The sequence below is a fragment of the Phacochoerus africanus genome, chromosome 13 (assembly GCF_016906955.1).
Source record: "Phacochoerus africanus isolate WHEZ1 chromosome 13, ROS_Pafr_v1, whole genome shotgun sequence".
Lineage (NCBI taxonomy): Eukaryota > Metazoa > Chordata > Mammalia > Artiodactyla > Suidae > Phacochoerus > Phacochoerus africanus.
Window position 1 is genome coordinate 76,242,561 of NC_062556.1, and position 18,622 is coordinate 76,261,182.

General features: G+C 50.3%; 1 protein-coding gene across 1 annotated transcript in view; it reads right to left on the reverse strand.

Annotated features, from left to right (window-relative positions):
* Positions 1–1,026: 1,026 nt before the first annotated feature.
* The window catches only part of IRS2 (insulin receptor substrate 2), a 29,049-nt gene continuing 11,453 nt past the window's right edge, over positions 1,027–18,622 (reverse strand). Inside the window, exon 2 of the mRNA XM_047755734.1 lies at positions 1,027–3,462. Within this exon, the coding sequence (XP_047611690.1) occupies positions 3,458–3,462 (5 nt within the window). The 3' untranslated portion in view covers positions 1,027–3,457. The remainder of the gene's footprint in view (positions 3,463–18,622) is intronic.

Consider the following 18,622-nt stretch of genomic DNA (forward strand, 5'->3'; position numbering starts at 1 on the left):
GCAGGGCACATTTCCAGCATCTTGGGAACTTTGAAACAACGCGTCTCCTTTGACCATCGACTTTTCTGGGTAAACACACTCGCCGATTCCTGCCCTCTGCGACCCCCCCTGGAAGGACAGCCCTTTCATCACTGCAGGTTTCAGGGACATCAAGTGTTGCATGTCATGCCTCCTGCTGGGGGCCTAACAGGAGCTTCAGAAGCATCCTCTGGGCACCGACGGGCAGACCGTCACCTCCAAGTTCCCAAACGCCACGCAGCACAGGCCGGTCTCACGATTTAAAAGCCATCATCTGAAAACAATCTTCCATGTTGCTGATTTTTTTGGTTCGAAAGAGATGACACCCATTTTTGGCATCGCTCTCATGTTGGGGGAGAGCGGATGCACAGAAAAATTGTCCCTAACAAGGAGGCACAGTCGTCCTTGAAAAAAAATCAATAGACATCATCTTCCTATTTTCTGCCTCCTGAACGGCACCTCTGGGCTCTGAGAACCCAACTGCCACCTGCTCCTGAAGTGGGCCTGGCTTTATCCTTCCCAGGCCTGCACCCCGGGAGGCGGCCCCGCAGAGGGCACACGGGGCCACAGGTTCTGGGCTGTGCGTCTGCGTCTGACCCTGGTTCTGCTGCTCGGGGTCCCCGGGCCCTCAGGCAAGACCATTGAGCTCCCTGGGCCTCAGTGTCCTCGTCTACAGATCGGGGTGGCCAGGCCCCCACTCCCGCCCCCCAGGCTGCCGGGAAGGGATGAGCGCTGGTACCACACAGGGAAGAGCATCAAACACACGGGCACGGAGCTCCGCCTGGTGACGTGAACTTGGTGCTCCTCTCTGCTTTCTTGACACCTCGACTTCTCATCACCTTCGCGCTTCGGCCGGTGTCGTCTGGTTTCCAGAACACGCGTGCTGAAGGAAGAGGCACCCGCGTTTCGAGAAGCCAGCTATCGACGTCACGACTCCCCGCAAGCAGAAGAGGGGCTGCAGGTGTCAAACTCATCATCCACACGGGAAAAAGCATCCTCTAGGCGGACTTCATTTCATAAATAATGTATTTTATTGTGTTGCATATGGCTATTAAGAAGAGCATGGTGAATACAGACTAAATACAACGCACGACTCTCACTGTGAGTCTCCTCTCCAGCAGGGCCGTACTGGCCCGTATGTACAGCCAAGACAGTGGAAGACAGCAAAGGAAGTCCATGTCCTGTCATGTCCCAAGAGCCAGAAATATACTTCGCATCTCCATCTCCAGAAACCATACGTACCGAAAAAGAAAACACTGTTTAATAACTGTTAAAGTTTATATAGCAAAAAATATTTTAAATTTAAGGTAAGTCAGGCAAAATGTACAAAGACCCAATATACATTGTGAAGTTCTCACAAACGAAACATTTATACATTTTGGTTTCATTCTGTAAACTAAATTAAGAATGTAAATATTGCATATGCCTTTTTTTTTTTTTGAAATGTACAGGATAGAAGAAAATTGAGTCTATTACCAACTTTGTATTTCGCTTGTTTTAAAGTTGCAGGAGGACCACGACCCCTGGGGATGGAGGCAGGACCTCGCTGAGGAAGGGGAGCCACTTAAAGAGGAAGCGGCCCTGCCTTCCGCAGGGTCCGCATTCACACCCCAGCTACCCGGTTGGGGGCGGGGCGCCATCATCCCTCCCCCGTCTCCAAACTAAACCAAAACTTTAGGACAGCTTTATACATTTTAATAAAGTCTCTCTATATTACACGCTGAAAATGACCTTCAAACTAACATGGCATGGTCTATGCACTGTTGTGCTGTGTGATTCTAGAAAAGTCAAACTTTAAAAATGTCCCGGGGGGGGGGGAAATCACTTTACATTCAACTTTGTCTTGCGATACAATCCCCTGTTCTAAAAGTTCACCACGGAAGGAGGAAGACGTTTGCATTGCGATTAAATAGATTTTTAAGACATTGAATTTTTTTTTTTTGGTCTTCCTCTAGAAAAGCCTCATTTTATTAATGCATTCTTCTATAGTGATATATATCTATATATTTATCTATATTTTTCTCTCCAAAAAACAAAAAACCAAAAAGCCCAACTCATATCTCCAATGAATCTGTGTAATAATACCTCCGTAAGACTCTGAGAAGAGGCACTGGAGCCCCCCCACGTGTCAAGGGAGCAGAGATGGTGTGACATTCTGCTGGTCAAGGTCAGCAGTTTGCGGTGACACCTGCAATAATTACACAACACTGCTATTTTCAGAACACTGAAAACACATAAAACCAGGGTAGCCTTGTCGGGAATTTTTTTTTGACAAGTGACATGTACCGTGAGATTGTTTTTCTTCTTGTCTATGAATAACACAGGGGGCCAGGATGCCTCTTTGATCAGTTTCTTTCTTTTCCTTTTTTTTTTTTTTTGGTTGCTGTTGTCGTTCAGGGCAGCCTCACCGGCCAATACAATGGCGTCAGAGTAAAGAGGACCCAATGTGTTAAAAAAAAAATCTGCCAAACCCTTGACCATCCTTGAACCGCTCGCATGCCTGTGAGAATTTTTGGTTAGAGAAATGCAAGCTCAAAATTAAGGGTAGCAAAGACATTTGAGCTTGTCAATAGGATCAAAGGCTTTTGCAATCGGAAGTACCTACAGAAACATCTACCGAGAGAAGATGAAACAGGTCTGTTAAAGGTAAAAAGAGCTATTCACCCCTTCCCAGGCCCCGCCCCCTCCCCCGCCCCCCCAATACAGTTGATGATTTTCCAAAGAAGGTTGCTTCAGTTACATATAATAATTATTATTTATTCACCCATCTTCAAAGTCCCATCTCAAATTTCATCTCTGTTGAGCAACGTCAGTCCCACACTGGGCTCTGTCTGAGTAAACACGCAGGTACCGAGGCCGGGCTCCGACAAGCAGCAGCGCACGAGGCCTGTCAGATAAGGCTGATGACCACACCAGAAACCCAGTCGGCAGAGGTACCCCGAGGTCCTGCCGGCCCCCACGCCGATCCGGCTTCAGGCTTCACCTGGCACTGAGGTAGGACTGTGGTAGTTTGGAGCAGATGCCAATAAATACCAGATTTTACCACTTGAATGCGAATCGGGAGAATTTCCTAGCATGCTGAGGGATAACTCTGCTTTGCCAGAATCCAAGTCAGAAGAAATGACGACACTGGCCGCAACCGAGAAGGCCAATGAAAACACCCAATTTTCCTGTGAATCACTCCTTCCGCTAATTTTGTCGAAAAACAAAAGAAAGCACAACACAAACAGCACGAGGATGAATGCCCCCCACGGGAGCGTGGGAGAGAGGCAGGTGCTTCCACGGCTAATTGTCACAGATGCTTCCAAGCGCAGTAACTGCTCAGATCCAAAAGAAAACTGTAAGCAGCTTCGGATTTGAAAAAAAAAAAATGCTGAGTGTCTTATTTTAACATTTTTCTCTGATGCCGGACGTCCTGGCGATAAAGTCAGATCGATCTTCACTCTGAAAGAGGAAGGAAAGAAGTCAGTGCACACAGAGCATCTTAGGGGGAGACACGGCCCCTCTTAGCCTGCACTTATGATCTGTGTCACTTTGGGTAGCAAACTGTAGTCATTCTGTTTTCCAGGAACAAGTATGATGGGTAAACTCCCATTCCATTTCCTTGGAAGCAGAGCAACTAGGTGGACAGAGAGCTGGGAGGTCCATACAGTGAGGTTCCCACTTTCGATGTGAGAAAACCATTCAGGACTCTACCCCTGGGAGAGTGGCTGTGGGACCAGGTGCCAGCACCTAACCGCCTGGGGGTCCATTCTTCATGTGGACAGAGCGGGGAGGAACCACTGCCTTCCCCACGGGGCTGCCGAGAGAGTGAAAAACACAACCCGGGCCACAGCGTGTTGCCAACTACACAGATGATGCAAATGAGCTTTATGGTAAGAAAGTGGGAGAAGTAACACGTCCACACTTCTGCCCTCAGAAAACCCTTCCCATCAGATAAGCTACCCTTTTCCCAAAACCATCCCAGATTTCAAAAGCTCCTGTTACACACCCTCTTCCCGAGCCAACAGGTGCCCTGGTGCTGAGCTGGCAGGACCCTCACCAGCTCCAAAGGCTTCCCGCCTTCCCTGCTGAAAGCTCAAACTTCCTTCACTTTTTCCCAATTCCCAGTGTTTTCAGCACACTTTTACTGGATGTGTTCCTTCCTTCTTCAGGGGACACACCAACTGGAGAGAGTGACATTTCACAGTCTACTGTCTTTTTCGTTGTTTTTTAAAGGCCTCTGGGCCTTTTCTTTCTTTTTTTTAACGAAAACGGCAAGTTGCTCATCACTCCTCGCCGTGGTAACTCCTGGGTCACACAGGTGCCGGGTGGGTCACGCCCCGTCAGGGACAAGGACAGTCTCTTCCTTTGCAGTTGTAGTTACTTAACCTGCGTCTCCGAACAATCCTTCAAAATCACTTAGCATCTGACCCAGGCTCTCACCATGTTCCTGGGTTTACTTTATTGTGAATCTATTTTTTTTTTTTCTGTTCATTTTGAGTTCAGGGGACTAATCCCAGCAAGAGAGAGATTGCCAGTGAGTCCCAGGGCGGAGCGTGAGCTCCTCCTTGGCGGCGCCCAAAACAAGAGCCTGTGTAGACACATGCTGCCAATGTGCAACATAAATCCTGCATCTTTTTGTGACTTTTTTCAAAAGTTCCCAACCATGTGACGTTTTGAGACAGTGCCACTTTTAGTATTTTTATTTATTTATATTTAATGATTTTTATTTTTTTCCATTATGGCTGGTTTACAGTGTTCTGTCCATTTTCTACTGTACAGCAAGGGGACTCAGTCCACTGCTATTATTTTTTAAAAGGCTTATCCTTTAGAAAGGTTAACAGGGTAAACTGCGAAGCAAGGCAAATTCAGTGGGGCACGGGGCCCAAAGTTCCTCCAGAGGAAAGATGTGTCTCCAGCTATGGCATTCATGATTGTGATTTTCGGTGCTAAGAGGCACTGGGGAGGTGCTAAATGTTAGCATCCCTTAGATGCAGGCATTTTGCTAAAATCCACCTGGACTTGAGGTGGATCCACTCTGAATAAATCTGCCTTTGGCCACTCGGGCCCTGACGCCAGAAGAATCCCGTGGCCAGAGGTAGTCAAGGCCCTTGCTGGGGGAGGGGGGGTCCACTTACAGAAAGATTTCTATTCCGAGTTTATTTTTACCCTAACGATGAGCTAAGTGTGGCTGAATGGCCTCACGTTCGCTTTCACCTCCAAGACTCTGAACACAGCTAAGTGGGTTCTTTAACCCTCAAACTCAAACACAAGGACGTGTCCAAGGGGGTTTAATTATTGCTGAAAAACTCACTTTCCTTTACCATCTGCAAATTTGTGGGGCCACGGACATTTTTTCCCGTGTTTAAGGGTGTTTTATTGCCATGAAAGAACTCCTATCGTTAGAACTTCATGGCCTCCAATCAAGTTGAAGGTGTAATTTGATTCTTTTCAAGTGCAACGCAGTCTTCCCCACCTGCACTGCCAAGCGTTAGCATCGTGAAAGCAAAGAGCCGCTAAGAGGCGAGGAACCATCCCTCCCTCCATGCCTTTATGCATACGGGGGCCTTCTGCCCCACGACTTCCCATTCTGCTCGGGTGCAGGGCCTCTGCGAGACACCCTGAGAACCAGGACACTTCCAGAGCCGAGTCCCAGGCCAGATGTTTCCCTGGCAGGGAAGGGAAGCAACCCTTTCAAACGCATGCTGCATTCTGCAAACACCTGTGTTCTGAAGGATGAGCAGCTGTGATGCCAGAGCCACCAGCAGTGACAACGCCAGATCCTTAGCCCGCTGAGCCACCAGGGAGCTCCAACAATTTAGTTTATGATCTGTGTTAATTCAACTGGGGCTAAAGAACAAATGATTCATTTTAGGACCCTCCACAGTGAATGTCATTAGCATAGGAGACTTTCTCTGAACTGAGGAGGTGTCGAGGCAACACAAAGAGGAAATAAGGCCAGAATCACGCGTTGCTTGTGAACGGCGAACACAACACACACACACACCTGTTCTGATTCTGCTCCTAGAGGTCATGCCTCTAAAAATAATGTAAACGTACTGATACACAGTGATTTGTCATATAGTTACACCCTGTGCTATCCCGTAGCTTAGACAATGCTTTATAGAGAAACCCATTCCCAGAAGCATCCATCTCGACTTACTTGACTAAAACAAAAATTGGGCACAAAGACTGGAGTTGTTCCACACGGCATCTCCTGCAGGCCAGCTCTCCCCACCTTTTTCTCCTCGCTCTTGCCACATGTGACAAATGAAGTGCATGTGACAGACGCAGTCCCTCGAGTCCGTCACCTGACTCTCTGGGGACCAGCACTCACTCTGCCCCTTTCTCTTCCATTTAAAAGAGCAAACAGCATGCAAATGAGCACCAGTGCTGTCGGCAAAGGCCCCGCACCTCTAATTTGTTCTGTTTTACAAAAATAAAGAAAGAAGGAAAGAAAAAAAGAAAGGGAGGGAGGAAAAGAAAAAGAAAACAAACGAATCACTGAAGAACAGTGCCTTTGAGGTAAGTGGGAAACCTCCCTTGCCACGGAGGGCACGGATATCGGAACGAGGACATGTCACACCGCCGCTGAGCTGGCCTCCAGGATTCCAAACACATTAGTGGAACATGCAGTGAGCCTCAGGTTGAAAAGGTTTAGAAATCAATTGGGTAAATTTGCTCTGGCAAATAAACTCAAGCAGCGTATTCCGGAGGTCCATTCTGACGCACAACTTTTTCACGACTGCTCATCAGGAGAATTTGGGTTTGGATGTAGACAGAGTCCCATGTGGGACTCATGGGGATCCACCGGGGTCCACGTGGGGCCCACGGTGAGATCCCGTGGGGCCCCCTGGGGGGGTGTCTATGAGGCTCAGGCAGGCCCCCCCCCGGCCCTGGAGAAGGGAAGGGGCCGCCCCGCCTTTGGGGAGCAGCACTGAAGGCAAAGGAGGGCAAACCCACACAGCAGGTGCCAATGACTTAATATGTTCAGGCCACTGTGAACGCGGAGCTCATGACAAAACGACACAGCACGCTTCCTCCGGTTAAAATTTATACTCCAGCACCAACAACCACAGAAACAAGAAACAAACCCCTGGTGAGCCCAGACCCGTCCTTCGGGTCCACGGAGACTTTGCGCGTCAGACTCAGAACGACGGGAGAAAATAAACCCTTCAGTGACATGAGAAATTCCTAGAAAAGTAGACCTGATAATTCAGTATCTCCTTACTTGACTGAAAGCAAAAATACTCCTCGCGTATACCCAAAAAAAAAAAAAAAGGTAAGGTTGGGTGAGATAACAAACAAGCCAGGGATTCTAAGAAAAACGGTTACTCTAACTTTTCAAGTGGAAGAAAATAACTTAAAAGGAAAACACAGAAGCACAGGCTCCTGAGGGCAAACGGGCACAGTGAGTGACTTTACCCACCCTGCCCGTGAAAGACTGAGAACCTCCTGGAGATGAGCTCATCATGTCCACTGCCAGTTAAAAGCACTTCATCCTGGATGCCTGTGATTAAAGACATTGCCCAGCGTCAAGTTGCAACTTGATGTTAATGACACAACATGAAACAGGATGAGACAAGCACGTCTGCACGGGAGGCGGGGGTTCATAAAAGGTCCCTTTCCTTCTTGAGCTCTTGTCTCATCCTTCACGGAAGACCTTGTCTTCATCACCAAAGGGCAGAGCAGTCAGAGTCCCAGACGACCGGCTCCCCCACCTCCCATCTCCCCCCACGGTCCTCGGTCCGCCCGCAGCGGCGGCGTGACCGTCGAAGAGCCCGCACCTACTTTCCGCTGTAACAAGGAAGCATTTGTTTGGTTTCGGTTTGTTGTTTAAAAGCCTGATGCATCATCCCATCAGCTCCTCTCCCACAGCCCGAGCTTTCCGCTAGAGCTGCAGCGACCGACATCGGGGAGCAGCCTCAGGGATGGATTCGGCTTCGGCGCAGACCCCGCGAGGCAGATTTGCCGCTCAGCGGCGGGTGGGCCTTTCTCCTAAATTACGGCACGTGAGAGCTTTTCTCGGTAAAAACCAGATGAGGGGGCCTGGGTGACGTGCCCCGTGCCTCGGAGCTGATCAGCAGGAAAGGACAGCCCTTCACATTCCAGAACTTTCTTCACCACGGCGCTGGGGCCATCACTCTCCACTTCTGCAGATAAAAGGCGGGAGGAGCTGCAGTCACAGAGAGGAGGCCTGGAATGCGCACTGGGGCCCTGGAGGTTAAACTTTCACGCGGTGCCATCCGCTGTTTATCAACTCCCCAGAGACACCAAACCCTGCAGACGGAGGATTCTGCTGGGAGCGTCCGCCTTCTCCTCTCGGTGGAGGAGCTGGGTGGCGTGGGTCCTCGGACCCAGCACACGCCTGTTAGGGCCTTCAGGCAGCTTTGTTGAGTTAAGGTGAAATAAGGACCCACATTTCTCATAGGCAGAATATTGGAACACAGGAGTAGGACGGTCTGAGGCCCAGGAGAAAAGGAGACCTTTCCCCGTCCCCAAGGGAGTGGACTTTTAGGAGACAAACATAGCGAAGTCCAGCCAAATCCAGCCAAATCAAGTTTTATTGGGACACAGCCCTATTCCTGGCTGTTCGTCCCCTGAAGAGCAGGGCTGGGTGAGGGGGACAGACGCAGTGCGCCCAGGACACCGAAAGACAAGGAGGAGACGGAGAGCGGGCGGCACGCGTGAAAATGACATTCATTCCCAGGCGTGTGTTACCCTTGGGCTGGACACCCCCCCTGGAACATCATCAGCAAGCTCGCGTGCTTCCGAGATGCAATGCCATCCACCTGGAGGCGTGTGCTATCCTGTTACGGACCCCGCCGAGGAGACGCAGGTCTGCCGGTCATTCGTGCGGCCGGCTCACTTTCAGGACCAGGGTCCCTTCCTTTTCCAGCGGACGGTGTGTATGTAACACAAACGTCCCCATAAAACTGAGTATTACGAGACAGATCCCACGGGATGGCTCCTTCAACTTCAACTGGAATACAGTTGTATTCATTAGAGCGGCAATTCAGAGTCGGAATCTTCCTCTTGGACCACTTGGGAATGTGACTCTGAGCCTTGCTTGTTGCCCTCTGAAACGGTATGAATATTTGGGCCAAGTGATATCACCTGTATTAAAACTGCAAATATCCTATGAACAGTATAATTCTTTCCTCGGATTTAACACATTTTTATATTTAAGATTCTACACGGATAAAAAAAATGTATTTATGTCAGCTCTAAAAACGTTTCCACTGCTTCGCTCTGAAGTTCTCACGTCTAATATTGCTGTTTTCCTCTACAGTTAAGGGACTACAGAATAACAATTTATTCAAAATATACCCATTCCCAAATATCCTATTGTTAGGCATCATTTGAAATAAATCATTCCTTTGAATATTTAAATATTTGAGTTGCTGTTGGGTTCTTTTCATTTTATAATTTGATTCCTTTTTTTTTTGTTTTCATTATTGAAACTGAAAGACGTACTTTCTGGAAGTCTGAAATCATGCCAACTACAACTCACAGCCCTTGTAAAACATCACGGAATAGGAACCACACTTACGAGTACGGTTAAAAAGATATACCTGCAGGAATCTGAAATATACTCTGGCATTCACGTTTAATGATGACGCAGTCATTGGGAAATGTATTAGAAGGAGGTGGCATGCAGTGCCTGTCTGTCATGACAGGAAGAAAAGAAAGAAGGGCACATTCTGAGCCACCACTACCACCAGGGACCTGAGCCGTCAGCCTCCCCTGCCCCGGGGGTCCTCTGACTGTGGGTGAACTCCCTCCCAAGGGTGACACCCCTAACCCGGGTGCCAGCTTCCTTCCTGGGGTTGGGGGGGAAGGCTACTCCCTGTGCCAAGGGGCCCCGAGCCTTTGGGTCTGGATGGAGCACGTGCTGGAGGCTGAGGGCTGTGCTCTTCCTGCCGCACAGGCAGCCACCCATCCCCGCCCTCAGGGACAGTCCTGGGAGCTGAGGAGGGACGCAGGGCAATGGTCCCCACAGCTCAGGGACATGGGAGTGTGGACAGCCACCGGCAGCTGTGCCAGTGTGGGGGTCCCAGCCCGGCAGCCAGCACCCGCCAGACTGTCCCCTCTCACGGCAGCGGGAACATCATTCTCCTGCCCGGAGTCCTCACTGGACCGCGGGGAAACCACCCAAAGAGGATTTATGTGTAAAATTGACAAGGAAACAGTACCAACAAAGTGCACACGCACGCACGCACGCACACAGACTGCTTCTTTGCACACAGAGAAGCACGTGCTGCTGGCGTGACCTGCACCTGGGGACCGAGCCCCGACTTCTTCACACACCTTTTCACGACGTACGCGTGTCACCACGTGCTGCGCTGCAAACCGCAAAGCCCCAAGCCCTGGGGCCCTGCGCTGCCGGGAACCTCTGAGCACAGCTGCCGTCATGGCCTTGACTTCATTCAAAATTCCACTCGTGAATAACACCACCAAGGGCCGCAACTTCAAGCAGCGAATAAACAAGCTCTGGCTGCACAAACACGAGGGCAAACAGCTCCCGGAAAAAGTGAATAAACTTGTTTTCATTGGACAGAGCAGAACAGAAGTCGAATTGTTCTGGGGCTAATTCTGGGCCATTTAAAGCTCACAGTTCTCAGGAGCCGCACAGACCCGCACAGAGCCGCACAGAGCGTGCCCAGGCCACGCGTGTGTCTGCATCGCCAGCTCCAGAGGACACCCACGTCCCTCCCTTCTCACCCACCCTGCAATCCAATGCCGTCTGCTGGCCGAGCCCTGGCCCATGGGGCACAGGAGCCCTGATCTTTTGGGGTCACACCCAGCAGTGCCCCAAAGTATAGAGGGACATTTTTTTTCTTTTTAGAGCGGCACCCATGGCATAAGGAAAGGTCCTGGAGTCCTTCGGGAGTCTAATCAGTGCTGCAGCAGCTGCTGGCCTACACGACAGCCTCAGCCACACCAGATCCTTAACCCACTGAGCGAGGCTAGGGATGGAACCTGCATCCTCATGGATGCTCGGCAGGTTCTTAACCCACTGAGCCACAATGGGAACTCCTGGAGGGACATTTAAAATCCTCCGTGGCCAGTGAGAATGATTTGCAGCCAAATGAAACACCACTGATTGAAATTTCAGAAATGAAAAGCGGAAAAGGCTAAGACCATCTTTATCAAGTTCATTTACTAACAAAATAACAGAAAGTAAGACAGTCCCAGCTGATGGCCGTGCCCTCCCAGGGCAGGGGGGGGCGGACAGGCGCCAGGCTCTGGGCCCGAGTCTGCAGATGCCCTGGCTCAGCTTCACCTTCCACCTCCAGTCCTTGCAGGCAGCCAGGGGAGGGTACCCTGGTTCAGCCCAAACACTGAAATGTCTTTCTGTCGCTCAAATCCTGAGTCTCAGCTGGGTCAGCCTGCGGAAGAGAACTTGGGCGGCCTTGGCAGCAGTGAACCGGGGACTAGACTTCAGCACAAGCCCATCTAACGGGAGGGAACACAGCCCAGGGGCCCCTCCTGGAGGGCCCAGGGGCCCCCAGGGGTCAGACACAGAGCAGGGAGAGGGGACGGCTGCTGCCTCCCGGTGGGGAGGGCTTCATGCAGGTGGATGCGGGGGGGGGCACCCAGTCCTGCCCAGCCAGCGACCCACAGGGGACACCACTGAGACCCCCAGGATCACAGGCGCATCTCACCCTTGGAGAGAAGGCACAGTGCGGGGACAAAACAGCCAGCCCCCTAAAGACAGCTCCCCAAACCTCGGCAGGCTGGGGGAGGAGCAATTCGGTGTGAAGACAACACTTCTTATGTTCAAAGGAGGGTGGACTCCGAGTGCCAGTCACTCAAACCCATGCCCAGCCTCTTCTTAAGACTCGAAGATGAACCGAGTCACCCTTCTAGTAACCATGAGGACCAAGTCCAGGCTGAGCAGGTGACAATGACGCCTGGCACTTCACGCCCAGGCCGCTCCCTCCAGGACAGCATCTCGCAGACAGACGTTCCCCCTCCGCCTCCCCCCGACCCTCGTCACCCTCAGCAGCGTTATGATTTTGTGGCACTCGGTACAGAGGAGTTCATATAAAATAACGTCTTTCTCCAGCCTCCTTCGGGGGCGGCTGGCCATTTTACAATTTCTCCTTGTTTTGAACGGAACATGCATGAGGCGTAGGCTGCAAAGTGACCTCAACACTGAGTAACCAAGACACAGAGTCATCTGGCTCATACGTTACACATTTTGCACAGATATGACAAGAGTACGTGTGAATCAAGTTATTGACGAGTCTATGCGAGCCATCTGCTTGCAGGGCGGGGTGGCAGACACGGTGGGGGGGTGGGGGGAGGCAGAGCCCCCAGCTGCGTGTCCCCTCCAAGGCCCTGTGTGCTGGTCACAAGCCTCCCAACATATACACACTGCCTCCCGCCACCTGTCACTTCCTGCAGCAATTCCTTACACACCAAACTCCCAGAAATGACATTACAGCCAGAGAAACCAAGAAACCCACAAGCATAAGCATGGTTCCTAAAATACACACTTGACCGTGAAACCGGAAATTTGACACGGACGGTCTGGAGGAGGGAAGAGCATCCCCGGTGGGAAGGAATCCCCGCTAATACCATTGAAATAAATCCTGCGGACGAGACCGCCGCTTTTCTCCTGTTCAAATGGATGTGACCTTCTTTAAGAGACGTTGCTTCTACGTATTTCAGAAAAATTAAGTCAAATTAAGTCCATTTAACACATGTGTGTCTTCCTCGCAGACGGGCTGACGGGTGGGGAGGGTTTTTCACACACGATGCCCTGGCTTTTCTGGATTCTTAGACCCTTAGCTCCAACCTCACCGCCACGGTGCTTCCCCGTTGAGAGACTCAATCTCCCTAAAATACATAGAGTGTGATGATGTTTTTCTATCGGGTCTCTTAGTTTCCAGATCAGCAGAAGAAGGAAATCACTTCGCTGCACGAGAGTCAATTACTGACTCTGGCGCTCCTCACGAGAAAGCCCTGGGAGGGCGAGGTGGCACGACTGACCCAGTTTTTCAAAGGCAGGTGCTATGGTATGGAGAAGACAGAAGCAGTCAGCAGCGAGCCGACCCGCGCAAAGCTCCCCACGGCCCGGCAGAGGGTCCCCCACAAGGCCCGCCGCTAGCCCCCTTCCCCCTTGGGTGGTTCCTTTAAAAAAGAAGGGAAGCAGCAAGCACCTTCCCTCCAAGGAGGTTCTGGGCGTGAAACACCATCTGGACATGTTTTTCAAATTGCAAAAGGTGCTTTACCATTGAGCCGGTGTGCTGAGAATGTAACTAGGATGAGCACGTGTGCTCTGACGCCGCTGCCTTTGCTCTGACAATGTCCTACTGCTGTCCCCACCTCAGTGACATCTCGGCACTGCCACCCCCTCCCCAAGGAAGCTTGTAAGTCTCTTCACTGTTTCTACATTATTTTTGAGACAGTCAAGAGCTGACATATATCTCACGAAGTAAAAAAAGGCACTATGGCAAAATCCAAAGACGCTCCAAAGAAACGGTCTTTTTCTCCTCTGAAATATGAACACAGTCTGCAGCACGGCTGAGCAGGCTCAACGCACCGTGGGCCACCGTTCATTCCTCCATCACCCACCACCGCCCTCCAGTCAACAACGCGGGTCTCCTGTTTCCAGAATACGCCAGCAACCTCCTGCCCCAGGACCTTTGCATGGCCAGCCAGCCATTCCTTTGTCCACGCGGGTTCTCCCCTAAACATCTCCAGGACTTGTCGCCTCTCTCTCCCGGCTTTATCTTTGGAGCACTTGTTCCCACTACTTCATGCTCTGACACACGTCGTCAACATTACAATTACTTCCTAGGTTTCAAGATTCAGTCCTTTTCTTGTTGGTTGGTTGGTTGGTTTTTTGTTTATTTGACATGCGTGTGGTTTTTTTGTTTTGGGTTTTTTTTTTTTAGCTTGGAAGCCAAACCTCTCTCTCTTTCTAGCTTGTACTTTAATATTTCTCAAACGGGTGAAAGAGGTTTAAAGTGTGCACATGTCACAGCTGGCCTGTTTCTACAATGAACACACAGGAAAAAAAGTGACCGATGTGTTACATGTGAAAGCTGAGCCCGAACATTTTCTGCCTCTGTCCCTCGTGCCTCACAGCCCACCATCTGCGGTCCTCCTTTAGGGAAAGTTCTTGGCATTTGTTTGTTTCCTCTGGTGGGGGGTAATGAAAGACAGATAAAAAAACGCACTTTTGAAAAAGGCTCGGGGCCGCCTAGCATGTAGTAACAGGTGTATCTTAAGAAAACAGAGCCCTCCTTGGAGATGGTTAGGGTGCCTGAAAACGAAGCCCACACTAGAAACACAACTGCGGGTCATTTATGAGAAAAATATAAACTAAAATCGAAACGTCCACTTTTCCCGGATGTTGAGACAACCAGAGTTGTCTCACGTGTGCACCGACCAATGCGGAGGCAGAGGTCAGAGAGCAGGGCCAGGTGCCCGGAAAGCTTCTGGTTGGCAGACGACGGGGCGCATCCTTCCTCAGCAACAGGTGCGGTGCCCGAGGAAGACCAAGGGGCTGGAACAGGGGACCACTAACCTGGCAAGGTGACGTTTCTGGAATGCAACAGTGGAGATAAACATAGGACCCCAAGAAATGCTGAGAGTTATGAGGCAAGGCTGCAGAGAGCCCCAGCAAAAGCAAGCCTGCGGTTTCTCAGAGAAGAAAATGACGTGGAAATTCCACCTCATCAGGTGTGCCCCAACCATGTGTGTGTGTGTGTGTGTGTGTGTGTGTGTTGGACGGGGAACCAGGATTTTCCACAAGGGCACCTGCGGTTCCGGTAGGGACAGCCCATCCTGAATTCAAAAATGAATTCTGAGCGGCACAGACTCCAGCATTGCAAAGATGCATGGTTATCACCCAGAGTTATTCTAGGAACTGAATTAAATGCTCCATGCCTGGGAAACTTGGGTATTTTCCTGCAGTGCTTATTTCATTTGGAACCAGAACAACAAATAAATCAGCATGACCCACAAGCTAAGCTGCCAATAACAATAACAAGTAAAAGGGAAGAATTAAGGTCAGTCTTTCCAATTGTGATATGACCCTCTTACCAAAATGGCATTCTATCTGGAAGCTACTTAAATGTTCCATTGAAGATAAAACGTTCGTTCAAAAAATGTGTCAAGAGAAATTAAATTGAAAGAATGTCTCAAATTCACTAATGTTTATATACTTGTAGTTTATTAATATTTTGTATCGATTATTTCCACAGCCTTCATTACCGAAGTTTTAAGTTTTTGTTTACTCAACCAGTTAAAGGGAGTTCTCTGAAACTTACTGCAATAAACATAAACTCCTGGTTTTATTTTTTTTTATTTTTTTATTTTATTTTTTTGTCTTTTCTAGGGCCGCACTCGTGGCATTATGGAGGTTCCCAGGCTAGAGGTCCAATTGGAGCCTACACCACAGCCACAGCAACACGGGATCCTTAACCCACTGAGCGAGGCTAGGGATCGAACCCACACCCTCATGGTTCCTAGTCAAATTCGTTAACCACTGAGCCACAACAGCAACTCCAACTCCCGGTTTTATAATCTAAAGAAAGAGGAAATCTGGCTCTTGCAGTTTTGCAAACAATGTATTTCGTGAAAGCACAACTAAACGTCTACTTGGCGAAGCAACGCCCTTAGTAGGAGTTTCCCCAAACTTATCTGCTACTTTAACTGGAAGAGCTCAGGAGAACTTTATAGATTTGTGCTCTGTTTCATATGCATAATATGAAAAGTGTTACTTTTAGGTCACTTTTATGCTGGAAAACAATTCTTAAAATTCCGACTTCATATAAAGAGTAAAACAGAAGCATGACAACAGCACAAATCACATTAGCGATTTATTATTTAACAAATACATCCAGGCTGCGGTGTGAGAAACCCACCAGCAGACTCTCCCTTCCTGGAAACTCGGCAGTTCTGGAGCTCTGGGGTCACCCTCCATCACTGACCTTCATGCAAAATCAAGCTGCACGACGCCCTGTACCCCGTGCCCTGTGTGATCCTGCTTATTGCCTGCAGTTTCTAAAGCGCTATTTGCATAGTTTTTAAATTCAGGAAGAACATCCTGCCCTATTTCCTAAACGTCTCCCCCACCTCACAATTCCCCCCACCCATCCATCTCCCCATCCATCCATCCCCCATGCACCCCCATCCATCTATCCATCCACCCCCCCATCCATCCACCCATCCATCCATCCATCCATCCATCCATCCATCCATCCATCCATCCCCCCCCCACCCATCCATCCACCCACTACTGGCTCCAGAAGCCCTGGAGGAGGAAAGAAGCAGGAGACCCACATGGGGCACTGGGCCTGGCCCGGCAGAGAAGGCGTGTGTCACTCATGTGATGCGTTGAAGTGGGGGCTTCTCTGACAGACCCGGGGATCTGCAGGCGGCAGGTGCTCGCTGACCTCAGCCTCGACTTTCCCAGGCTTCCCACCACCAGCCCGAGGCCAGGCACCAGTGCTCTGGCCCTCGGTCCGCCATGGAAGGCAAGTTTCCACAGAGGGATCCAGACCTCATCTGGGGGAAGACTGCTGGGTTTATGGACCAAGACGCCCTACACAGCACAACGGAGTCTTAATGCCTGCCGGCTTTTCCACGCAGCTGGGTAAGTGCTCCCTCCACAGCCAAAAAATACCCTAAGCCAGGGTTCTCGGCCCTCCGCTTTCTTCTCAACCTGAGAAGCAGTGGCATCGCCCAGTTTAGCCCTGACAGGAGGCAGCATGGGCGCCGTGTGTACCCTGGGCTGCTGGTGGACCGTGATGCCGGCTGGATCAGGGATGCGCACGGCTGGTAGTGGCAGGCGCGTGGCCCCGAGGCTGCCATCTGCTAGGAAGGCAGGACTCTCTCCCCGGATGCCAGAGAGACTGACAGCTCATGTAAACACACAGCTCTGAATCGCTCCCAAGAGCACGGGGCCGCAGAGTCCCAACCGTGCGTGTGTAACACGTGGGTAGCTTGTCAACTGTAACGTGTGTTTACATCTTCCTGATGCCTTTTGAAGCAGGATTCTAGTGCCACCTCGGAAAGGTGGCACCTTCTGAAAAACCACGTCTCATCACAGAACAATGAAGTAACTTTGTTTCACAGAAAAAAAAAAAAAAAAAGCCCTAAACAACCAGAAGGGCACTGGTGAAAGAACAAGAGCAGCTCCCAGCAGCCACTGATCAGTGAGTTATGGCCAGTGGGGCAAATTCTAAAATGGTTCGTTTTCAAATAAGCTCATCATTAAATAGGATGATGACTCATTTCTTAGGAACCTGCAAATGGTCACAAGGAGTCTATGCTATTTCACTGGCAGAAGAACTGCACAGGCAGCACCCCTCCAGCCGCACCTGCAAACACACACTGATCCATCAGATGCTGGAGGCTGACTCACCTCCAAAGAAAAAGGATTTCCATTTTCCCCGATCCTAGAGGCCTATTTGAATTATTCCAAGAATTTTCTTTCCTCTTTTTTTTTTTTTTTTCCTTTTTAACAAGTAAGCACATGATCTCAAATGTTTGCCAAGCCTTCGCTCTTCCATCGCATCCATCACCACAGCCCCCATGGGCGCCAGCAGCCTGTTTTTCTGACTTCCAACATGCTTTCTCGTTTCGGCGTCTGCACTTCCCCGCTTCCGTCCACCAGCACACACCTCTGAGCATCGGCATGAAGCCATTTCCTGAGACGCTCCAGAATGGAAAGAGCACAGCACTTCCACACTGAGCAAATCATTCTAGCCGGAACAGGCCACGTCGAGGGACCCAGTGATCTGTCAGAGCACAAAGGCTGCAGAGACAGAGCACGTCCTGTTCCTTCTTGATAATATTTACAAACATCTCCACCAACGAATTAAACCAGTGACCTTGGAAAAGACGCCCAACCTCCCTGGGCCTCTATTTTAACAACCTTCAAACCAGTTACACGCAGCCCTGGTGTCCAGCTTCTCTCCCTCACAACGACCTTGCATTTTTTTTTTCCTGATTGTCATCACACCATGTGGAGAGAGAGTTCAAGTTTTCATGTTGGAGGGGCGACTCTTGTCACGTGTAATATACGGTTTGCTTTAGCAAACCAGAGGCAGCGGGGGGGGGGGGGGGGGGGGGGAAGCGAAGTGTTCCCCTCGGCGGGTCCCTCGAGGTCCAGGAGGCCAGCCTGGGAGCCCTCAGGACAGACAACCAACCAACACGTTGGGTCTCCTCCCAAACTCGTCAACACCACCAGCGCCCTGAAGACAGGATGGAATGCTGAGCTCTTCCGCCCAGCAGCTCTGGAAACCAGTTAGAACGATGAGGCAGCTTTGGCAGACGGTCCAGGCTTTCTACAGAGCCGTCCCCACCCCATTCTGCACAAATAATGGATGGAAGAAAAAAGAGAAATGAAGTCACTACCACCAAGAGAAATAAAACCCCAGCTGCTAACCTCAAAGTTGCCTGAGGCGGATCTACAGTCAAACCCCAAGGTCCGGATTTTCACAGGAGCTTCCAAAACAGACAGGGTGTAGTAGGACTTGGAGCAAACAGGGTCAAAGGTAAAAGAACACTGACCAGGGTCAGGTGGTTAAATAGCCTCTTTGTGTGGTTCAAGCCACCTGTACCCTTTGTGGCTCAGGGATTCCCAGGCAAGTCA